The sequence below is a fragment of the Rhinatrema bivittatum genome, chromosome 1 (assembly GCF_901001135.1).
Source record: "Rhinatrema bivittatum chromosome 1, aRhiBiv1.1, whole genome shotgun sequence".
In the NCBI taxonomy this organism is placed as follows: Eukaryota; Metazoa; Chordata; class Amphibia; order Gymnophiona; family Rhinatrematidae; genus Rhinatrema; species Rhinatrema bivittatum.
Genome location: NC_042615.1, coordinates 651418000 through 651443105, shown reverse-complemented (window position 1 = coordinate 651443105; position 25106 = coordinate 651418000). Strand labels below are relative to the sequence as shown.

Below are 25106 nucleotides of genomic sequence, written 5' to 3'. Positions count from 1 at the left end.
GTTAGGACCCACTTGTCCGACATTATCTCGACCCATTTTTGATAGAATAGGGCAAGCCTGCCCCCTATGGCATTTTCCTGTGGATGGGTCTGTTGATTCTCATTGTGAGGTGCGGCTGGGGCCTGGACCTGAGCCGGCTCCCCTCTTGTTGTGTCTGTTCCAAAAGGACTAGCCCCTGCTTGTGGTGCGAGGTGCTTGGTATGTGTTTTTGTACGGTCTAAAATGCTGGGATCCTCTGCCCTTGCATGTTCGGGGAGAGGGGCATTGGTTTCTTTTGTTCCTGTCCTCCGGTAGCCAAGGTACTGGGGATTCGCCCCTTTTGTCGGCTAATTTCTCCAGTTCGCCGCCGAACAGGAGGGCTCCTTTAAAAGGCATTCTCGTGAGCTGTGTCTTGGAAGTCGCGTCAGCTGACCAACTTCGGAGCCAAAGTTGCCTTCTGGCTGCCACTATGGATGAGAGGCCCCTGGCTGAGGTACGCACCAGGTCAGAGGTCGCATCAGTGAGGAAAGATATCGCCAGTTGTAATGTTTCAACGAACGTGGTTGCGTCCCTGGAAAGCGACAAGCAGGCACGTGTCACCACGGCGCAGCAGGCAGCGATCTGCAGGGACATAGCTACGACATCAAATGACTGTTTAAGGATGGATTCATGATGTCTGTCCTGGACATCCTTGCGTGCAGGTCCTCCTTCGACTGGAATGGTAGTATGCTTTGAGACAGCGCAGACCATGGCATCCACGTTGGGGAACCCCAGGGAGTTCTTTGGCTGAGGGTTCCAGAGGGTATGGGGGTATAGGGCCCACCCTCCTTTGAAGTTGGCCTCTAGAGCATTCCATTCCAGGTCAATCAGTTGTTGTATGGCCTGCAGCAATGGGAAATGGCATGAGGCCTGACGGAACCCGACCAAAACAGAGTTCATCTTTGGCTCCGCTGCGGTGCTTGTGCTTGGGATGGCCAGCGTCTTCAGGCTCAGAGACACGAGATCTGATAAATCATCTTTGGAGAAGAAATGCATCATGGTTCGGTATGGTTCTGTTCCTAGAGGGATTTCCCCTTCCTCCAGGGAGACTGGCTCTTTCTCCGAGGTGTCTGTGTCCCCTAAGGGGAGGCTTTTGTCCAGAGGGGCCTGGTAGGTTTTGGTCTTCTGGTGGAGACTGGCTGTCACCGGTGGCACAGACTGTGCCTGGACAAAGGTTTGCAGCCCTTTGAAGAATTCCACCCAGGAAAAGGTTCCTGGGTCTATATTGAGCCCAGCGGCGTTCCCCGAGGGGCCCCATCTGAGGAGGAGCCGAGCCGGGGATAGAGAGGTCCAGGATACTATCATTGGCGGAGCCGGATTCCTCTACTGGCAGAGGTGGGCCTTGTCTCGGTTCCCCCAGAGCCTCTTCGCACTGCAGGCACAGGGCAGAGGCCACCTCGTGTTGCGCAGCTCTCAGGTGGCAGGCCAGGCAGAGGGTTTGTCACTTAGCTTTCTTGGCCGGTGGTCCTATGATTTGCACGCGTAGAGGCGTTCAAAACTCATCTGTGCGTGTATATTCGCGCGCCGGGAGGCTTAGTAGTGCACTCCAGGTGCACCGAAGCTGTGCGTGCACACTGCGGAAGATGTGCATGCAGGCCGCTATGTGCGCTTAGGGAGAATCGCGCGCCACTGTGCGCACAAGTAGCTTGTGCGCCCGGCTCGCCACTGTGCACACGGCTAAGTTGTGCGGATAGTACAGCGATCAAGGGGTGGAAATGGAATGGCGCCGACAACCACACGGGCAAGATGGCAGCCCCCCGGAGGGTCTTCATGTGGGAGGACCCTCGCACCGGATCAGGGTCTAGCCCGGACGGGGCTGCTCAACCCGATAAGACAGACGCCGGAGGGCGATCCATGTGGCTATCCAAGCATCGGAGACCGGAGACTTTAAGAAAGTTTTCTACCTTACCTTGTCTCGGCGCTTCCCAGTCTTGTGTCGGGCGGTCTCCGGCTGCAGGGGGAGAGGGAAAATACCTTCACCGCCGTGCTCGGTATTGCACCCGCTACCTCTCAGCCACTCCCGTTCCTGGGGGTTAAGTCCACGCCGGGAACCGGCTACCGGACAGAGGCTTACCTCTGAGGGATCTCGGAAATCACCTCAGGAATTCTCGACTGGGGGAGGGACCCTTAGGTATCACCGCAGGAGAGCGGGGCTCGTCTTGTAGAGGTAAGATTTTTATTTCTTCTTTGGTTTGGATTTTCTAACGCTGTGCAAGTGTGTGTAGAGTCCCAAACTGCTTAGGAGACGGAGAAATACTGATGAGCAGTGCTTCCTGCACGGGTATATGTAGGCTGACGTCAGATTGAAATCGGACTCCGTCTCCAACTGCTATCAGGAGTACACTATAACCATTGGTCCTGAGTCCATCTACTACATGCTAGGAAAACTGATTTTGCTACTTTTCTACAGTGGTTAAATTCTTGGGATGTTAATTTGATCTTCACTTCAGCTTTTTGCCTAACAAGGTAAGGGAGTGAGGGAGGAACCTATTTAAGTGACTGTTCATTGATTTGGTTAGCCTGGTGTACATCAGAGTTCAATATGCACCAGTACTGGCTACTGTTTGGTTAATTTTGTAAGTTGTTGCTTACTATAATAAAAATTGCTTTACAATAGCCTAACAGGTTTACTCTATTTGGCCATTTTTATATCCATATGAAAGTTGGGCTTTGATTTTACCATTTATAGGAAGCCCGTGGACCGGAATACTCTTGCGATTTGATAGTCGTCATCCATGCCACCTTCATGAAAATTAACCAGTTGGATTGGTTTTTAAGCTTATGACTCCTTTACTCCAAAATTCAGGCATATAAAGTGCAAGCTAAGGAAATGATTACAAAATTTTTAGAAGAAGGTTATTTACTGTATATTGTGAAGAGAGCATATGAAAGACCCCGGTGAAATAATCTAGATGTTTTTTTTAAATCATCGAAACCTGTAGAAAATAAGGTTACCTGTGTCCTTCCTTACTCACCTCAAATTTTTCAGGTGCAATAAAATTAAAAAAAACCCAAAACATTGGCATATATTGTGTTTGCATAAAATTTTTTAAACTGGGCCTATGTTTTCTTTTTGACGAGGTCAGAATATCAAGGATTGTATTGTACATTCTGAATATAGTGAGGAGAGGCAGCCAATGTATTCTAATGTTCAATTAGGTCACAGTTCTGTTTGTCAATCTTTTTTGGGAACAATTTTACCGTTCTCAATAAAAAGGGAGTTTTTGTTAGCGACATTTAACTACTTGTCAATCTGTTGGAGTGATTTATTGTATATGATGCCCGTGCCATCTCCTATATATTGGAAAGACAAAGTGTGCCTTGCATATGCGTATGGTTAAATGAACATTGTAGTGCGATCAATTGTGGTCGTTTAGAGGCTCCCCGATTCAACACTGTTTAACCTTAGGTCATGTTTTCTCAGATCTAATGTTTCTAGTTATAAAGCAAACAAGACCAAGTAAGTGAGGGGGGAGGGTTTAATTTTGATCTTTTGTGTTACTTAAAGAACAAAAATGGATTTACTTCTTTAATACGGTGGAAGGTTTGGGTTTGAATTAAGAAACTGATTGGTCAGGTTTGTTTGTTTTTTTTTGGTTTTTTTTTTTTTAAAGATGACATTGGTTGTGAAGTTGACATTATGCAGGGAGGCTTTTGTGATTGAGCTTTTGAGCGTCTTGAATAGCTGATTCGTCATTTTGAGCAATGTGGATGTAATATTAAGTGTGGTAAGCAGATGTTGAATTCTGTATGTTTATTCTTATTTTTTAAGCGTTTGGATTTAATAATTTTTTGTATTTTTTAGAATGATTGCAATGAACTCCTAAAGAAGACATTTGTTGCCAAACATGGTCCAAGTTGAGCTAAATTGTGTTTTGGATTGAAATATTTTATCCTGACAAAAGCTAAGTATATTTTTTTATATACATTAAAATTTGGATTTGTACATAAACACACTAGCATTTTTCACTGTGTTCTAATTTTTTATTTTTTCAAAAAACGCTAAAGAGTAATGGTACATGATTTGATTACACCGGTGCTTTACTGATTCTGTTTAAAGCACACAAGAGACAATGGATTATATTTGCATTACTAAATGCTCTGATACCTGCTCTTTGAAATTTAGAAGTATATATATAAATTTTTTTCACAATGCAAACAAAAATTCTGGGGTGACATTTTGTACATTCTGCACTTTTTCCCCTCCATTTTACAGAGAAAAAGATTTCCTATAGAGGATTAAATAGCTATACTTTTTCTTCTTTCTTGAACCAGCAGTTTTCTCTTGCTCCTTTGGACTTTCAGTTCAATCGAAACTGGGATCTGGCACAACAAGTCTTCATTCTCAACTACCCAGGGAATTTTTTCCCTGATTTTTTATTCTCTCCTAACCTATTAGTCCACTCATGGTGGCAACAATCCTTGGCCACAGGCTTCTTCTGGAATCTTATAATCCTTAAGTCCAGCCACTAAGTGTTGCTGATACAAGTGGATGACTCTCTTTCTCCGCTCCAATCCTCCAGAGAATGTGACTGCTTTTTCCGCAGCAACCTCATTGCAGACTGACTTGGAGAACAGAAAACCTTAGCTGGGAATCAAACCCAAATCCCTCTGTATGCAAAGCACTGCCACTGAGCCAGCACTGGCATAGCTCTTTTCAGTAATCGTTTTACAAATTACTCTATACAACCTCCCAAAAAGAAGAGAGTTTTGTGAGCCATGACATATTTAAAAGTTTGTGATATAAATGTGTTGGAAAGTGTGCACTTTACTGTGGATATAATCATATTAAGAGAATACATTTATTCCAAAATAGTGTAAAAAAAAACATACAACGTAAGGCAAAAAAAAAACCCTCAGGAAAAGGAAAAAAAGCAACAGGAACTGAACAGAAAGCAGATTAATACTGCTGTAAGCTCACATATTACATTCCCTAATCTGAAATAAACAGTAGTGATCTTCTTTTGGAACAACGGTATATAAATTGGCTTAATAAATAAAATAGTGCCATAGCTGCCACTTGCCATTCGCTTAGTGAGACAAAGCTAAATTTGTGCTGCAGGGTTTTATAAGCAGAATTTTTTGGTACAGCATGGGAACAATATTTTTAAAAAATACCTTATTTATTTAAAAACTTTTCTATACCGTCGTTAAGTTAGATAACCGTCACAACGGTTTACAGCAAGGCACGATAATGAAAATGTGAGTAGTATAGATAACAAATTAATCACGTGCCATCATAGTGCGGTAACAATTCATTTCAATAAACTATGTGTGTAAATTAAGCTTGTCTGTTGGGAACATATTAGGCGGATTGAATTTAACATTCATAAGGATGCACCAACTTCTAGTTTGGTGCATCCTTATCAATCAACTGCTTTTTTCCTTCTCTTTATCTTTATAGAAAGCTTGTTTAAATAGCCAGGTTTTCAGATTGGTTTTGAATATTTTGAAATTTCTCTGCAGCCTTATTTTGAGCGGCATGGTGTTCCATAGCACGGGGCCAGCCAGTGATAGTGCTCTCTCCCTAACTTGTTCTCATACAAACCAAGTGTTCTTTAAAGTTGGAGAGCTCGGCTGGAAGACACCAAGCACCAGAGTTTAGTGGTTTATAGTTGCTGCAACAAATATAAAACACTCCAAATGTAGAACGATATCCTTAAGCATGAAATGAAATATTGTAGACTTACCCCGGAGAGAAAGACATTTTCATCTCTTCATTGTACTCTTTCTATGAGCAAAATCCTGACCTACCTTACAATGTTTCAAAGCTTCTTTGTATTCCTTATTTCTGATGGCATCTCTAGCACTTTTCAGCGCTGCTTTTACTTCTTTACTTGACATTATTGCTAAGAAGTATAGAAAGAACACAAGTAATGATCATTTATTTCAGTGCCGGTTTATTATAAAAACACATTTACTATCATGTTTTATATAGTTTCCTTCATAGCTTACTTTTTTTTTTTTTGTTGTTGAAATTGCCCAGGCTGCCCTATAATATTGGGGGTTCAGCTGACCCAAATCCATTCTGGCCTCTAGAGGGCAAAGAGCAATAAATATGTGGGTTTTGCTGCTATTGCAAAAAGATACTTTCAAGAGAGTTCTGGCACAAGAAAAAAAATAAGAAAACTATTTGGCACAAGTAGAAGTCATCGCTACCTTCCACTTAGCCCACAAAACATCTATTCACCCAGATATGGATTCACCTTTCATTTGCTTCCAGAACCTCAGAGCCAAATATTTTTACTACTGCTCCAGGCTAGCCATGAGCACGGCCACAGTGCTCAATAACCATTACTTCCCATGGAGGAGATTTTGACATTTTACTTTTTTTTTTTTGTTTAACACTGGCAGATTTAGTTACCCTCTCAGAGCCACGACTCTCCTCAGATTGAGTAAAAAAAAAAAATAATAATAATAGATTTTGTTGGATCGGAGGAACAAAACGACTCAGCACGAATACCATGCCCCGGCCATCGGGTTTTAAACCATGCACCTGCGGTAAGATAATGTCCATTACTGATGGACATGAGGCCTGCTATCTGTGCTTAGACCCAGATCACGACCAAAGTGCCAGCATTGTGGCCGTATGTCGCCACGGGCGCAACGCCAAAGAGCAGCAAAAATTGAAAAATGAAGGCTGTCTCTCACTGGCTCCTATGCCCCCTCTTCGGAGACCTACTCCTCCCCGGGGCTAAGGCCGCAGCATGCCCCTCCACTTCGAAGGCAACAATCACTAGAACCGGGCACCTCACAAACGAAACCTTAAAGAAGGAAAGTCTTCAAAAAAAAATCGAGGCATCATCGACGGGACTCGGATGAGCCCTCGCATGCGTCGAGGCAAAGACCCAAACCACCATAAAGCATCGATCAGATCGAAGCTGCATCGTTGACTCAAGCTCCGGATAAACATCCGTCAATGCATTCAATGCAACCATCTAAAAAGCCCCAAACGCGTCGATCGGAGCAGCCTTCGAAGCATCGCTCGACGCAACCATTGACACATCGCTCGAAGCAAGCACCAGATCATCGTTCGATGCAAGCTTCAAAGCATACTCTGATGCACACCCTGGCACATGCCTAGATGCACAAACAGCCCTGAAAACCGGCGCACGATCCGACACATCCTGCTAAGCATTTGAAAGTACAACACTCAAGGCATTCTTCCTCAAAAACTTCGAAGTTTTTGCCTACACAACCATCAAAGCAGCCCAGTATAGTGACAACACCTCAATCGAAGCCAGCTCAGACTCCTCAACATACTGCAACTCCAGGAACTACGTCCAGGCCTTCCACGTCGCAAGGTCAACCAGTTCCTTCGGACCCAGAAGAACACACTCCACCCTCTGGATCAGGAACATCCCTTCCATATGCCAGATACTCACAGACTGGAAGCCCCTCTGGATTCAGAAGATGAGTGGATAAGAGTATCTTCCTACTCCCCTTCCTCAGGTCAAATTTTTCAGACATTTCTTCAGTCTCCAAAAGAAAATGTGCTTTACCTCAGCTACAGGAACCATTGGTAAAGCGCAAAAGATTGAGTCAACCTGTGCAAATAGATAAGCACCAGCCTAATACTGGTAGTGCAGACATATTGTGGCTGCAATTCCACATCCACTCAGTCAACCTTCTCCACTTCCTATGCATCCACAGATACCGGAAGGGACACAACAGGCGATAGCCCAATTATCATCAGCTTTTTCAGGCTTCTTAGCCTCCCAACAGTTGGTTTTATAACCCTGTGCTGGTTCCCATCAGTCTAGGTGAAGAATGTCAACAAATACCACAGCCTTCACCAGACATATCACCATTACTCCCACAACCTACACCACAGAAGGTACCTTCAGTGATAACGCAGCTTTCCCCCCCGCCTACGACACCTAGACCTGCCGACTCCCCTCCATTACCGAAACAACCTAATTCAATTCCATCATCACCAGGCTCCTCTACAGGGTATCCGTCGGACCCGCCAGAAGGTCCCCAAGAACCATACTCTCCACCAGAGGACCTTGCGTACCCCACGTTTATAGACAAGGTGGGCTCAGTCCTTAATGGAGAAGTCCACAAGCTACCGGATCCAAGATCAGAAATGATGGGACTCTTGAAGATCTTCAAACTACCATCGGATCCAACAGTGCTTCCGTCTCACCGAGTTTTAGATGCAGTACTTGAAAGATCCTGGGAAACACTATAAGCCATCACCCCAGCGTTGCGTCCGTCGGTCTCAGACGGCTTCGACCTCTGTGCCTCACCTTTCTTCCTTCTCTCTCCTCAAGCCTTGGGAAGATGGCTGCTGCCGCTCTCTCCGACGTCCCCGGAACGGCAACGGTGTTCACCATGGATTTCCTGAGGGCCTCTTAGGGTGTGCGCGCACGCACGCCACCCACATCATGGCGGGAACCTCAGGGGCGTCCCCTCTGAGTGACGTCACGACATCGGGGTATTTAGCCTGCCCTTCGTTTGCTAACAAACTGAGAGTTAGCAAGGATTGGACTGCCTCCGGTCTAGGCTGCTCTGCCGCTTCCTTGCTGCCACAAGAAGCCTTCTCTCTGCCCTTCGGGGTAAATCATCTCTAACTTGGGTACTCGCTCCTCGGGGGCCCTTATGCTCTCTTACAGATACCTATCTGGGATATCGGGTACTCGCTCCTCGAGGGCCTGCTCTTCCTACTCGGGTGCCTTACTACCTACTTCTGCCTGCCAGGATCTTCATCAATAGAGCTATCTACTTCAGTGAGTAACTAACCTTATCAGTCTGTCTCATCTCCAGCTTCAGCGCTCAGAGTCAGCATCCGGGACTTTCCTCTACTACCCTGTGCTGCCTACCATCTACTCAAGTGTGGGACTGGTCTCCTCTGCTGAGGACCCCTGGACTGCTTCTACTAAATTACCTCACTGCTGCCCCTCCTGGGCAGTAGCGCCGAGCTGTATAATAAATACAAATTCTCTGTGTTTGCATGTATAGAGTCTAGCCTAGTACTGCGACTCCTCACGGGGCTCCTCTCCGTGGGCATGACCATCACCACAATACCCAAGAATCCACTCCAACACCTCAAAACCATAACACCCAGTATCTAGGAAGACTGATATGAAATTCAGAATGCAGCAATCTACATTCTATTCCTCGACTCAACTACCACACACATCCATAGTAGTGGAGTCAGCCTTGCAACGGGCCAAAAGGTCCAGATTGCACTCTAATACACCACTAGGGAGACAAATATCTTGATGACTTTGGGAAGAAGATCTTCCAATCAACAATGTTGGGAGCACGCATACATCAGCATCAGTTCTACATCATACAATATCTGTATGAATCGTTACAACAACTGAAAGGACTCTTTCCAGACACAGATCCTACAATTCAACCACCACAGCCAGTACAAGACATGGAGGAGGGCATTCGACACCTCCTGCGGACGGTGTATGAAGGCTTCGAGACGTCTTCAAGAGCCTCAACATCGGCTATAGCGGCCAGATGTTTAGCATTGCTCAGAGCTAGCACTATACGAGAAGACGTCCATGACAAGTTAGCTAACCTCCTCTGCTGGGGAGACAACCTAGTTGAAGATAGACTCCAAGAAACAGTAGTCTTTCTATTATCCGAAAGAGTAAATAACTGATTCACATATACCCGTTCTAGACCTCTCATGATTTTAAACACCTCTATCATATCCCCCCTCAGCCATCTCTTCTCCAAGCTGAAAAGTCCTAACCTCTTTAGTCTTTCCTCATAGGGGAGCTGTTCCATTCCCCTTATTTTGGTAGCCCTTCTCTGTACCTTCTCCATCGCAATTATATCTTTTTTGAGATGTGGCGACCAGAATTGTACAAAGTATTCAAGGTGCGCTCTCACCATGGAGCGATACAGAGGCATTATGACATTTTCCGTTTTATTCACCATACCCTTTCTAATAATTCCCAACATTCTGTTTGCTTTTTTGACTGCCGAAGCACACTGAACCGACGATTTCAATGTGTTATCCACTATGACGCCTAGATCTCTTTCTTGGGTTATAGCACCTAATATGGAACCTAACATTGTGTAACTATAGCATGGGTTATTTTTCCCTATATGCATCACCTTACACTTATCCACATTAAATTTCATCTGCCATTTCGATGCCCAATTTTCCAGTCTTACAAGGTCTTCCTGCAATTTATCACAATCTGCTTGCGATTTAACTACTCTGAACAATTGTGTATCATCTGCAAATTTGATTATCTCACTTGTATTTCTTTCCAGATCATTTATAAGTATATTGAAAAGTAAGGGTCCTAATACAGATCCCTGAGGCACTCCACTGACCACTCCCTTCCACTGAGAAAATTGTCCATTTAATCCTACTCTCTGTTTCCTGTCTTTTAGCCAGTTTGCAATCCACGAAAGGACATCACCACCTATCCCATGACTTTTTACTTTTTCTAGAAGCCTCTCATGAGGATCTTTGTCAAATGCCTTCTGAAAATCCAAGTATACTACATCTACTGGTTCACCTTTATCCACATGTTTATTAACTCCTTCAAAAAAGTGAAGCAGATTTGTGTGGCAAGATTTGCTTTGGGTAAAGCCATGCTGACTTTGTTCCATTAAACCATGTCTTTCTATATGTTCTGTGATTTTGATGTTTAGAACACTTTCCACTATTTTTCCTGGCACTGAAGTCAGGCTAACCGGTCTGTAGTTTCCCGGATCGCCCCTGGAGCCCTTTTTAATTATTGGGGTTACATTAGCTATCCTCCAGTCTTCAGGTACAATGGATGATTTTAATGATAGGTTACAAATTTCTACGAATAGGTCTGAAATTTCATTTTTTAGTTCTTTCAGAACTCTGGGGTGTATACCATCCGGTCTAGGTGATTTACTACTCTTCAGTTTGTCAATCAGGTCTACCACATCTTCTAAGTTCACCTTGATTTGATTCAGTCCATCTGAATCATTGCCCATGAAAACTTTCTCCCCAACATCCTCTTCAGTAAACACTGAAGCAAAGAAATCATTTAATCTTTCCGCGATGGCCTTATCTTCTCTAAGTGCCCCTTTAACCCCTTGATCATCTAACAGTCCAACTGACTCCCGCACAGGCTTTCTGCTTCGGATATATCTTAAAAAGTTTTTACTGAAAGTTTTTGCCTCTACGGCCAACTTCCTTTCAAATTCTCTCTTAGCCTGTCTTATCAATGTCTTACATTTAACTTGCCAATGTTTATGTATTATCCTATTTTCTTCTGTTGGATCCTTCTTCCAATTTTTGAATGAAGATCTTTTGGCTAAAATAGCTTCTTTCACTTCTCCTTTTAACCATGCTGGTAATCATTTTGCCTGAACTGATATTTCGTCCCCAGCTTCTAGTTAAGAATTTAAAAATTGTGCAGTTTTTTCTATGTTAGGCATTTTCTTATTTAAAAATGTAACTGATAAATCTCCCTTAAATTTCCACCTCAGTTACATTGCTATATTATTTTGCTATTAAATTACCATTGGTTGTATAAGTAAGAGTGGGAATATCATATGATGAGATTTGAGATAATTCTTTATATTTAGTATTATTAATATTTTGGAAATGTCAAGACCGCATATTTCTTTTATAAATTGATGTTTTCTTTGAAATAATGAAAATCAATAAATAATTACAAAAAAAAAAAAGAGCAAAATGTAGCAGTTCAAGCCTTAACATCTTCCAATACTTATGGAACCTTCTCCTGCCAATACTTCGCACCAGCTAGAAGAGTGCCATACCACAGACGACCATTCAGAGCCTATCCATCCTATAGGCCTCCTCATGCTGAACCACCTCAACAACCATCACAACACCAACATCGAGGTAGACCACGCACACAGCATCAAAAAGGTCAACCACCCTCTACGGCTTCAAAGGCACCACTCTCTTTTTAATTTCAGCAGGGTCACCACCCCCTACGGCTGTGGGAGGGAGAATCAGAGCATTCAGCCAAGCTTGGTCACAAATTACAACCAATTGCTGTGTTCTAGAAATAGTCAATCAAGGCTATCAGTTACACTTCCTTTCCAGACATTCCCTTCCACATCTCATTTCCAGCACAGGCATGTGCTCAAATCATCTTCAATTAGCCGGGGAGATATCAACTCTACAACATCAGCAGGCAATTTGTTTCTTGCCATCACAACACCACAATATGGGGTTTTATTACCCTTATTTCTTAATCCCAAAAAAAATCAGGAGGTCTGCAACAGATTCTGAACTTATGCAACTTAAACAAACACCTAATCAAAGAAAAATTAAAAATGGTCTCCCTAAAAACAATTCTTCCCCTTCTTCAACCCAACGATTGGATGTGCTCACTAGACCTGAAGGTTGCTTACACTCATATTCCAATGCATCCCTCTTCATGGAAACACCTCTTTCCACACATTACCAATACAAATTACTTCCCTTTAGCCTCTCAGCAACCCCTCGGGTATTCACAAAATGCATGGCAGTGGTGGTGGCCCACCTTCAGAAACTGGGAATCCAGGTATTTCCCTACCTAGATGATTGGCTCCTAGTAGCATCAGAGCGACTGACCCTCCTAGCCCACCTACAACAGACCATTTCGTGTCTTCAACACCTAGGTCTTATTGTAAACTACAAAAAGTCAAACCTGCAACTCTCCTGAACACTTCAGTTCATAGGAGCATCAATGGACACAACCAAAAGCAGAGCTTTTCTTCCGAAAGACAGAAGGTTATTGCTTCAAACGCTTACCAAACACCTACACTCTACGGCAAAGCCAACAGCCCACCAAATATTATCAGTATTGGGTCATATGGCAGCAGCCATTCATATGGTTCCAAACACTCGTCTTCACATTCGCCGGCTCCAATGGGGATTAAAGTGCCAGTGGATACAACACTCGCAACCTTTGTCTCAGAGAATCAGCTTGACTTCAGACATGATCATGGACTTGAATTGTTGGCTAAAACTGCAAGTACTACAAAGAGGAGCTCTGTTCACAATGCCACCTCACAACATAGTTCTCACACCGGACACTTCCCACACGAGATGGGGAGTGCACCTCGACCATCTACAAACGCAAGGCTTATGGACACCTCGCAAACAGTCATATCAGATCAACCTTCTCGAACTCAGAGCGATTCGCTATGCCCTCAGGACTTTTCATGCACAATTGCAAGGGAAAAGAGTCATGATATACATGGACAATCAAGTAGCCATGTTTTATATCAACAAACAAGGAGGGACAGGTTCATGGATACTCTGCAAGGAAGCACTTCTCATATGGGATTGAACAACTCGTCACGCAATCCATCTACAAGCGACCTATCTTCCCGGCATAGTCAACACACAGGCGGACAAGTTAAGTTGAATTTTTCACCCTCTCTAGACCAGCAGGTGGCCGACGACATTTTCACGCGATGGGGATCACCATCCATGGATTTCTTTGCCATGGAGCACAACAGGAAAGTACCTCAGTTTTGCTCACAATTTCCCAGTCGTCTCAGAACAGCTCAGGACGCCTTTTTACTCCCGTGGTCGGAAAGCCTAATGTACACATTCCCACTAATTCCCACACGCTCCAAAAATGCATAGCCGAGGCAGCAGACCTGATCCTCATCGCCCCATCATGGCCCAGGCAACCATGGTATGCATACCTCCTCTGCCTATCAATAGATACCTCCATTCCCTTGGGTCACAGACAGTCTTCTATCCCAGAAGCAGGGAGCTCTTCTCCACCCAATGCAGGACTCACTCCACTTGACAGCACTAAGGGAACAAGGGATATCAGAAGAAAGCCAAAACATTTTGCTGGCGGCCAGAAAGCTTTCTACCAGAAAAGCATACCAATTAAAATGGAAACGTTATGAGTCCTGGTGCACCATTAATCACTATGATCCTTTTGATTGTGCACCTACAAACCTACTAGATTACCTATTCACCTTATATTCAGCGGGGTTAGCGACAACCTCTGCCCTGGTACATCTAAGCACCATCGCAGCCTACCATAGGCCACTCCATGGCCACCCAATGGTTTCTAGATTCATCAGGGGTCTCTACCATCTTCGACCCCCAATATCCAAGCTGCCAGTGGACTGGAACCTCAACCTGGTCCTGGAACAGTTAATACTCCCTCCATTCGAACCATTGGACTCGGTTCATGTAAAATACCTCACATGGAAAGTAGCGTTCCTGGTTGCGGTGACCTCAGCGCGCCATGTCAGTGAACTTCAAGCACTTGTACATTACGAGCCTTATCTTCAGTTCTTCCACCACAAGGCGGTACTACGAACTCACACTTCCTTCCTTCCGAAGGTGGTCTCAGCTTTTCACATCAACCAGTCTATAGACCTCCCTAAGTTCTTTCCAAAGCCACACCACAATGAACGAGAGAAATTGCTTCACACCCTAGATTGTAAAAGGGCACTGGCCTACTATAAGACTAGAACACAGACAAACTCGAGGCCATCCCAGCTATTCCTTTCCTTTAACCCAAATGCCCCTGGTCTGCCAGTGGCAAAAAAAATGACAATATCTAGCTGGATAGTACAATGCATTCATTTTTGTTACAACAAAAAAAACATGACACTAGACAAACCGAATGCTCATCAACTTCGCGCAATCTCCACCTTGTTGGCCCACCTACGTCAAGATTCCACCTCTTGACATCTGTAAAGCAGCCACCTGGTCATCTCTACATACTTTCACATCCCATTACTGTTTAGACCAGCAAACATCTCAAGATGCCAAGCGAGGACGAGCGGTCTTAGATACTTTAATTTCATAACTCTCAAATCGGCTGTCCACGCCAGGTAAGTCACGAAAAAAAAAAAAAAGGGAATATATAACTAAGTGTGACTGGGAGCTAGGGACTCCCATGACAGCATGGCTAATTCAGCCCTGCTATCAACCGGAAAAAGCAAGTATGCATACCATAAACAGTGTTTCCGTAGATAGCAGGATGAATTAGCCATGCTGACTCACCCACCTCCCTGGACAGCCTCTCTTACTGCTATAATACAGACTGAGGAGATTCTGTCTTCCTGCGTGGAAACACACGCGCAGCTGCTCAGAGCTAAGCTCTGTATAAGCTTTGGGAAGCTCCGCCTCAGACGCCAGACTGATGGACCCATGACAGCATGGCTAATTCATCCTGCTGTCTACGGAAACACCATTTATGGTAAGCAAACTTAAGAACATAAGAAATTGCCATGCTGGGTCAGACCAAGGGTCCATCAAGCCCAGCATCCTGTTTCCAACAGAGGCCAAACCAGGCCACAAGAACCTGGCAATTACCCAAACACTAAGAAGATCCCATACTACTGATGCATTTAATAGTAGTGGCTATTCCCTAAGTAAACTTGATTAATAGCAGTTAATGGACTTCTCCTCCAAGAACTTATCCAAACCTTTTTTGAACCCAGCTACACTAACTGCACTAACCACATCCTGGCAACAAAATTCCAGAGCTTTATTGTGTGTTGAGTGAAAAATAATTTTCTACAGTTAGTCTTAAAATGTGCTACTTGCTAACTTCTATTATTTGAAAGTGTAAATAAATGTAAAAAAAATGTTTCTGTAACTATCATATAAACAGCATATATCTATTCTCAGCCAGTCAAAAGTACTTCATCTGCAATGTCTGTTTCACCTTTCTACATTATGGTACTACGCTATAAGAAGAGACCCAGCAACAGAAGACTCAGCACAGCAAAGATAAACTTTTTTGTAGCCTCCTTGGGAGTAGAGGCCTAGTGAAGTCTATACACAGTTTCTTTTCCCATGGCACAACATCCTGAAATACCAAGTATGTGGTTATCAGGTCCAAACCTTGCATTGAAAAGTGATGGAATGAAAGCTTGAAATTAACAAGTAGGGTAAATGTGTCAGCATCCAAAATAGGTACAGCCTTTTTTATCAAGACCAGCACAAGTGAAGAAGCATGTCTGATAGTGCAGTGTGGTAGGAGTCCAAAAGTGTAGGGTCTTGGATAAGTATAGTACAATTGGGCGCATTACAGTACAGACTAACGCTACAGGCACATCAGAAAGAGCCTTTAAGGGGCTGTACGGAGAATCCTAGTATGGTGATGATCACTGGTACCGTAGCAGGACAGCACAGGCTGTCCCGGGGAGACAGATTAAGACGAGGCTGAATTGGGCAGTCATCCGGTACCCAAGTATAAAAGGGGACCCACTCCGAGTAAGATTAAATGTCCCATGCTTCAACCTATATCCGCTCAAGAACCGCAAACAGATATTTTCAAATCATCCGCAATGAATAGTTTTTGTATGTATACTCACATTTGGCTCAATGGCAGGTTAATGTGCCTACTTTGAATCCTCTACAAAAAAAAAAAAAAGTCCTGCTCGAGAACCAAAGCTCCCGGAGACCACCCCACACCCTGGCGCACGGTACCTGCTGAGCGAGGAACAGGGCGCAGCAACTCAGGGTTCCCTCATTCAGCCTGCAGCTTTACACACCCAGAAAACCACTAAAACCAAGGGCATGAAAGCTGCTAGTATTCAAAATACTGCTTTTTCCCACTTTTAAAAAAAAAAACAAAATGAAAACAGTATTACTATTTTTGCAATCAGAACACTCTCAAGTCCGGCTACCTTGTATTTCTGAAACTCCAAAAACTGAAAGTTGGCCGGCGGCCCCGCCACTATCAGACTAGCTAAGGACTATGAGAATTCGACTGGGCCGGGAAACTGTCAGAGACGTGGCGGCCTTTGAACTTCCGGGAAGCGGGGCGCCGGGTAACAGAAGGAGCTAGCGGCCCGGCGTGTTCACGCTGCCGGGAAGGATAAACACCCTTTCGCGGCCACTCCCTCTCGCCAGTCTCTCTTTTCCCTGCCGGTACCGCCCCCCTCCCTCTGATCCATTTGCCTCCCTCCCAGCGCCGCTGCCAGCCTCTTTTCCCGGCATGCACTACCGCTGTGCGCTGCCTCACGACCATCGTCGCCATAGAGACGTCAAGTCTCGTGCAGCCGGTATCTGCAAATGTTCCCGAAAAGAATTGTTGCATCGTCCGAGAATGGGACGGGGCACTTTTTATGATCGCATTATTACCGGTAGTATTTATACAATGCCTAGTGTATGAGTATAATTAGACCATTTCATTTTATAAAATCATGCTTTCTTTTTCCGGGTTCTTTAACTATACCAAAATACCTAATTCTTTCCACCCACCGCGCTGAATGATTGGCGACTGTACTCCCGCCCTGTCATGTGCGAAGGGTGGTAATTGGTTCGGGAGGAGCGATGACGTCGTCTGGGAGACATGGGAGGGGAGGGGGGGTAGTCGGGAATTGTAGTTCAGAGTTGAGAAGTAGCCATCCCGTGTCAAGTTACCCGAGAAGTTTCAGCCCATGGACTATCCTTTTCGTTTTTGAGCCGTGCAGCTCTGGCCTTGTAATGCGTGCTGTAAGTGCGGCGGGGATGAGACGGCTGTTCTTTTGGACCCTGGCGGTGACGGTGCTGTGTGTGGTGGGGGCAACGGAAGCAGTGACAGCTGTAGGTCCCGGGTTTCCCCTCGGCGGCGGTGGTAATGTGGTGCTGGTGATGTGCGATTCCTTCGTAAGTATCCCAACGATTTGAAAGCAAGCCCATAACCCCTGATGCAATGAGGGGATCAGCGGGTTCAAACCAGCAAGTAGCTAATAGGGCTCATCATGTATAAATGCCATGTTGATGAGGCTATTAAAACAATACCTGTGCATCAGATGCGCACATTGTAACCTTCAAAACTTAACGCAATCCCCAGAGCTGGCATTAAATCTTGAGGAGCCCCAAAAGTTTAACAGAAAAGCAGAAAATACTGGTTCCTCCGACTTAATATCATGGCGATATTAAGTCAGAGGAACAACAGAAAGCAACGTGAAAAAAATGGCTTGACAGCAGTTAGATTAGGAAACGGACGCTCAATTTAAGAGCTTCCATTTTCCTAACCCCTGCACAGCCAGTTCTCTTAAGCGCCGATGCTGAAGAGGCGCTAGGGACGCGCAATTTCCCTTAGTGCCTCCTTTTTAAGGCATTGGCTCATTTGCCTACTGTATCGTGCACCCGGGAGAGATGGATGGGTGTATGTTAAGAAAGCCATGCTCAATCTTGAGTGCCCATTTTTCTCGCACAGATATTACATCGGCCTGGATATGTTTGGCACTCCCTGGCGCCCCTGTTAACTTGTAATTATGCAGTAGATAGATATATTAAGGAAACAGTCAGGACAGTAAGTATGCTCTATTTCATTGTGATTTATGAATATTTTACAACGAAAGTACCTTTATAAATTGCTGGCACATCCCTGACTGGAGGAGAGTGCAAACACACAGATCGATACTGTAACGTGCGGTTGAAGATTTCCCGTCTGTAACGTGCTGTGAGCGCACAATTCGGACACGTAGGGCGATCCAGCGATACAGTCTCCAGTTTCACGCGTCCTTAGCACTTCTTAAAACAGACACATAACCCTTTCCGCACGCAGCATGTATATGATATGTAAATGAACAAATTAGCTGTTTAATGAAGGAATTAGCTATTCCCCTCCGATACTGTGACGCGCGCTCAGATTATCTCCTTAGTAACCCGCTATTTTGCCGCGGCCTTAACGTGTTAGTTTACCGCGTACCCTCTACTAGGTGTTAGTGTGGTGTTCGAACAGCTACATAGCGTAATGTACCATGGACGACCTCTATATATATATATTTGCAGCGTAAAGTGTAAAAAAACAAAAATATGTATAAATACCTGTTACTTTCCGAATCCCCCAGGCGTGCGGTCATCCAGGCAGCGGCGGGAGCCGGCGGGCGGGTGGGCGCGCGTTGGGTCCCGTTCATCCAGGCGGGGGCGGGTGGGCGCCCGTTCATTCGGGCGGCGGCGGGAGCCGGCGGGCGGGTGGGCGCGCGTTGGGTCCCGTTCATCCAGGCGGCGGCGGTGGCGGGGGGCGGGTGGGCGCCTGTTCATCCGGGCGGCGGCGGGAGCCGGCGGGCAGGTGGGCGCGCGTTGGGTCCCGTTCATCCAGGCGGCGGCGGGAGCCGGCGGGCGGGTGGGTGCGCGTTGGGTCCAGGCGGCAGGGGGCGGGTGGGCGCACGTTGGTTTCAGGCGGGCGGGTGGGCGCCCGTTCATCCGGGCGGCGGCGGGAGCCGGCGGGCGGATGGGCGCGCGTTCTAACAAGGCGGCGGTGTGGGCGGGTGGGCGCATGTTCGATCCAGGCCGCGGGCGGGTGGGCGCGCATTCATCCAGGCGGAGAGAGCCGGTGGCGAAAGCGGCCTCCGGCAGCCCCCGCCGGCAGTGAATGAATGCGCGCCTGTGCGACCCGTGCGATTTCGGCGCTCAAGGCAGTCACATGCCGTGACGTCGGGCGTCCTGACGTCACGCCTTGAGCACCGAAATCGCACGGGTCGCACAGGCGCGCATTCATTCACTGCCGGCGGGGGCTGCCGGAGGCTGCTTTCGCCACCGGCTCCCTCCGCCTGGATGAATGCGCGCCCGCCGGCCGCCTGAAACCAACGTGCGCCCCCCCGGCTCCCGCCGCCGCCTGGACCCAACGCGCGCCCACCCGCCCGCCGGCTCCCGCCGCCGCCCGAATGAACGGGCGCCCACCCGCCCCCGCCTGGATGAACGGGACCCAACGCGCGCCCACCCGCCCGCCGGCTCCCGCCGCCGCCTGGATGACCGCACGTCTGGGGGATTCGGAAAGTGACAGGTATTTATACATATTTTTGGTTATTTACACTTCCTGGTGCCTGTCATTTCAATTGTCAGTTGAAATGACATTTGAAATGACAGGTACCAGCGCACCCAGGTTACTGTATAGGCGCTGTATTAAGCGCCTATACAGTAAAATGGGTTGCGCGGGCCTACCCCTTCGCCTAACGCTTCAGAGACGCGGCATGCATTTGCATGCAATTAGAAGAGAGTATCGAGCGCTAGGTGAAGAGAACTGTGCATGCGGGGAACGAGGGTGCGCCTGGCAATGCCGCACTCTTTCTACCGCGGCCTTAGAGTATCGACCTGACAGTCCTTGCTCAGTCGGTAATGTGTGGCAATCTGACGATTCTGTCCTAGCTCTAACTAAAATGAGCAGAAACTAATGAGATTTTAATTATGGCATATGTTATTTAATTGCATAGCATGGAACATATTGGTCACTATATTACATGACTGCACTGCATTCCTTGGCATGGAGACAGTCTCCATTTAAAATTAGAAAGATATAATAAAATTACTAATTGGCCTGACTTACTTTCATAATTAAAACATCTAAAAATACTGGCACAGAAGAGCCCATGTACTAAAGTGCGCTAATTCTGTCACAAGTGCAAATGCATATTAAAAGCACTTAGTACACTCAATCTAGTTTAATCACATTAACAGCACTTTTAACATGTAAATTAGCTTGAGTTTCAATGCAAAAAGCTATGCAACACAGCTCATTATCCATTAGCATATAAAAATTTGCTAAAGTTAACAGACCCGTTAACACTAAACAAAACTCAAGTACATGTCAGGGAGGTGGAGCTAGGTTTTTGGGATAATATCTGCGTTAATGTGCCAACTTTAACACTTGTAAATTAATGCAAAACTAATATACATATCATTATTACTTACTCTCTAGCCTCAACTTAGTATTAAATGCCAATAAAACTGAATTGCTCATTATCTCCCATGACCCCCTCACCATCTCATCAAGCTCCTCTCAATCAATAAACTCAAATACCATGTTCTCACCTGACGGAGATCTTGGAGCCTGGCTAGACAACAATCTAAACCTAAAAAAGTTTATAAACACTACCACAAAGGACTGCTTTTACAAACTGCAAGTCCTCAGAAAGCTAAAACCCCTCCTTTACTTCACTGACTTCTGGCTAGTACTACCATCCATCATACTATCTAAGCTCGATTACTGCAACTTCCTTCTACTCGGTCTCCCCACAAATACTATCAAACCCTTACAGATGGTACAGAACGCCGCCGCCAGAATCCTCACAAACTCTAACAAAAGAGAACATATCACTCCAATCCTTCGCAACCTTCATTGGCTTCCTATTAAACACAGGATCCTCTATAAAGTGCTCACAATCGTTCACAAAGCAATACACAAACTTGCTCCTATCATGTTAAGCACACAACTTCAACCTCATACATCTTCCAGACCAATTAGAAGCGCATATAAAGGCACACTGCATGCCCCGCCGGTAAAATCATCATTGAGCAAACGAGCACTATCCTCAGCAGGCCCCCACCAATGGAACGCACTCCCCCCAGATCTAAGACTTGAACCATGTCATCAGGAGTTCAAAAAAAAGCTAAAAACCTGGCTTTTCCGCCAAGCCTTCCCAGACACTTAATGCTGCCTAGATGCGATGATAAACCCAAATTATGGGATACCTCAGTGAGTTGCACTATTATGATTTTTTAACTGTACTATGATTTTGAGTACAAACGTTTCTTGTATTTATACTATATTATACTTTGTTTAATTGGTACTTTGTTCTATTTTTCTATGTAAAGCCCCTCCCCTTTTTTTGGGCATTTCACTGTTTTATGTAAACCGGAGTGATTTGTATTTCATACAAGAACATCGGTATATAAAAATTAAAAATAAATAAATAAAAATAAATTATTAATATGAGCTGTTTCACATGCATTAACAGTCAATATTAACGTGTTTTAGTACATTTTATGGAATTTCACAGATAATGACTTAAAAAATATTCTAATATAAGTTATTGTTTCTGTGTGTACTTTTGAAATATATATCAGATAAAAGATATACGGTATGTGGTCGCTTGGGTACGGCCACGAGATGGGAAACAACCATGAGTATAAAAAAAGGGGCCAAACTCTGGCTGATTCCACACAAATTCTTTATTTACAAGCAAAATCAAAAGTACAGTGCAGAGGCTGCATACCTCAGCAGTTTCACAACAATTCAAAATACACAATTCTTATTTAGTCTGGCTTCCTGCCCTCTCTCTGGGCCTCCCCAGCCTTCAGGGCCCTTCCTTCTTATCCAAGGCTGCAAGGATCCTCCTTGGTCCAGAATCCTTTGCTGGGTTGGCTTTTAAGCAGTACTGGACCAGATAGCTGTGGCTGGTCTTTTAAAATGTTCTGAGGGAGTTTCTTATACATTCCTTCACATACCGTCCCTCTCAGCTTGGCCTTATCAACTTAAGCATCCAGCTGTGCCCAGGCCAATTCCCAGCTCCTCCACTGTGGCCCATGAATCTCGATCCATGGATAAGCTCTCTTCAAGGATGTTCCACCTCCGGGTGGACTGCCCCGACTACCCGGGAACTGGCCCCACAGGGTTACAAACTGGGGACAATCGCTTACGAGAGGTCAGGAAAGGCTCCTGCTTCCATAATCGCTTGCCTGTCTGGGTCATCAGCAGGACCTGACTGCTTGAATGTTTCTTTTTGTCCCCATGTATGCAGGCAAGTGTTACTTTCCTCTTATGGTTGATATGTTCCTTTGTTGCAGGTCCTCACGAATGAGAGTCTTGCCAGACCCTGAATCCACCAAAGCTTGGGTGGGAACTTCATCCAGTTCTACCTGGATCACAAACTCATTATGTCCTGAATGAGGAATGTCCACAAAATTGCAACTTTGGAACTTTCAAAAAGTGCATGCCCATTTGCACTCCCACTTTTCATTCTCCTTCTGCCTCTGCTTCTTTTTGTGTTGTTCTACCAACTTACATTCCCACTACATGTGTTCAACCATTAGGCACTCTTCTTTTTATGGTCCTCTGTCTTACAAAAAGAGCCTGCTTGTAGGGCGGATTCCCCTTTGGCTTTGGCCCCCCTCCTTGTTTTTTGCCTTTCCATATGGGCAGCGATCTTCCTCATGTTTAATCACTGTACAAAGGACACAGAAGGAAAAAGTATCCGTAACCTCGTTCTTGGGTTGTGTCAGTATCTCTGAGTTTCCCTTTTTCCTTCAAATTGAAGATCATACCTGCTTTAGAGATTTTCCATTATCCCAGTGGACTTTACCTTCTAGTGTTCGCTGCGTCACTAAGCTGACATCCATAATTTTGCTTCCTTCTTAGTAACATTTCTTTGCCAAATGACCACTCCTTCCATAGTCGAAGCAAGCAAGAGAGGCTGTAGCCAGTGTTATGTGTTGCGAGAAGCGCGGTCGCCTCCATAGCAGGTGGTGAGCCCTTGGGCCACGGCAAGACTCAAGGGGGAGCCCCAAGCCACACCGTGGGAGGTGAGCCGGTGCAGGCATGGTGAGCCAGGCGAGTACAGACACAGGGGGTAAGGAGTGGAGTCTGACCCTCAGCCGGACCTGCACGCCCATGGCAACCAACACTGGGATGTTGATTGATGAACGGTCCTCCGACTGTTCCAAGCCCTTTCGGACCTGCCGCTGGGTACGGCATAGGGCGGCAGGCCGGACAGAGGTGAGGGCAGACAGAGTCCTTAACACACTGAAGACATCAGGCAGGGGCTGAAGCAGACATCCAAGACAGGGCTGAAGCAAGACATCAAGGCAAGGGCTGAAGCAAGATACGGGCACTGTCTCTCAGGGCGCCCTACACAGCCAGCACGGCTGGACTGGTCACGGACCACCCTGTCCTACAATCGCGGGAGCGGACACGTGCAGGGAAGAGGAAGCAGTGGGTTACTGCACTCCTGGCAGTCAAGGTAGGGTAGGTTGCTGCACTCCTGGCAGCCTAAAGCAGGTTTTGCTGCACTCCTGGCAGCCTAAAGCGGGTTTGCTGCACTCCCAGCAGCCTAAAGCAGGAAGGAAAAGCAGGAACTGGATCAGGCACTGGATCAGGAACAGACATCAGGCAACATCAGGAACAGACATCAAGGCAACTTCATAGACAAGACAGGGAGCCATCAAAGCAAAGACAACCACGGAGGACCTGGATCAGCAGACAGAACACAGCGATGTGCAAGGCTAATCCGAAGGCCCACAGGAACTGAAGAGGAAGTCCTTTTATACAGCTGATGTGGGCAACTCCCTGGGAGGAGTTTACCTGGACCGCCCCTCGCTGGTCCTATAACTGAGGTGGAGAACTGCGGGCCGGCCCCTAGGGAGAAGGGCGTGGCCAACCAGGAAGTCCAAACCCAGTCAGCAAGCCACAGGCAGGCTTCAGGAACAGCTAGGCCTTCCAGGCCCTGGAGCAAATCCTGGATGGTACACAGGCGAGGCCCTGGCTTCGAAGCGGCCTCCAGTGGAAAGGTGAGATACCTCCTGTAGCTCAGCAACAGGGGGGATCGTAACATTATGTTTACAGAGGACTGTTCCTGGGGTCTTCCATTCTCATTATTGCGCCATGGCGGCTGTGCGAGCTGTCTTCCTAGCCTTCATACCACATCTGGCAATAATTGTACCTGGTGAAAGGCGTCTGCCATTTGTATTGCTTTTTCCAAAGTGAGCCTTGGGTGGCAGCAAACCCAATTCCACATGGGCCAGTCAAGCTCATCTAGGAACTGTTTTAGAAGCACCTGTGTGGCTACCTGGAGGCCAGTCTTTGCCTCCAGCTCCAGCCAGCATCTTTCAGACAATAGAATAGGTTTCGCGGACTTTCATTGGGCTGTAGGACACCCTGCTGGAATTGCTGCTGGTATGTTTCTAAGTTATACTGTGCTCTTTCTAAAATGGCGGTCTTGACTTCCACATAGCTGGCCCTTCCATCCAGACTGACTGCTTGAAAGGCTGCCTGTGAGGAAATTTGCTAGGTACGTGTTCCAGTTAGCTTCTGGCCACCCTGATAGGCAGATGGTCTTTTCAAAATTTTTCAGGGAGATCTCCAGGTCCTCCCCTGCTTTCATCTTAGACAGGACGCAAAATAACGGATTCACTTGGGATGTGGCTGCTTGCACGGCTTGAGCAATCTGTGCCAGCATCCTCTGGGGTAAAATGTTCATGTAAATTTTCATGAATTTATGTAGCTGCTGCTGCCCTGCAGCAAGAAGCTGTATCTCCTGCTCCATCTTCTCTGCTTCTCCAACTTCACAAGTGGTGAAGCTTGTAGACTCTCCAGGATAGGGAAAAAAAAACCCTTCTGGCCTGTCCAGCCCTTATTAACTGGGTATTCCCTAGTTGCTTTAGGCAATGAGAGGCTAGCCCTCTTGGCCTGCTATAG

At 46.0% G+C, this 25106-nt stretch overlaps 2 protein-coding genes across 5 annotated transcripts in view; one reads left to right on the top strand and one right to left on the bottom strand.

Annotated features, from left to right (window-relative positions):
• Positions 1 to 16879, bottom strand: part of TTC37 (tetratricopeptide repeat domain 37) — a 539154-nt gene extending 522275 nt beyond the window's left edge. Inside the window, exons 1-2 of one of the 2 annotated variants that reach the window (XM_029573103.1) lie at positions 16609 to 16879; positions 5773 to 5867 (exon numbers count right to left, since the gene is read on the bottom strand). In XM_029573103.1, the coding sequence (XP_029428963.1) occupies positions 5773 to 5862 (90 nt within the window). In that variant the 5' untranslated portion in view covers positions 5863 to 5867; positions 16609 to 16879. The other variant, XM_029573110.1, reaches the window with a different exon arrangement.
• Positions 16880 to 17311: 432 nt separating this feature from the next.
• Positions 17312 to 25106, top strand: part of ARSK (arylsulfatase family member K) — a 148568-nt gene continuing 140773 nt past the window's right edge. For 2 of the 3 annotated variants that reach the window (XM_029573073.1, XM_029573081.1), the window contains exon 1: positions 17312 to 17572. In XM_029573073.1, coding sequence (XP_029428933.1) covers positions 17411 to 17572 — 162 coding nt within the window. In that variant the 5' untranslated portion in view covers positions 17312 to 17410. The remainder of the gene's footprint in view (positions 17573 to 25106) is intronic. The other variant, XM_029573089.1, reaches the window with a different exon arrangement.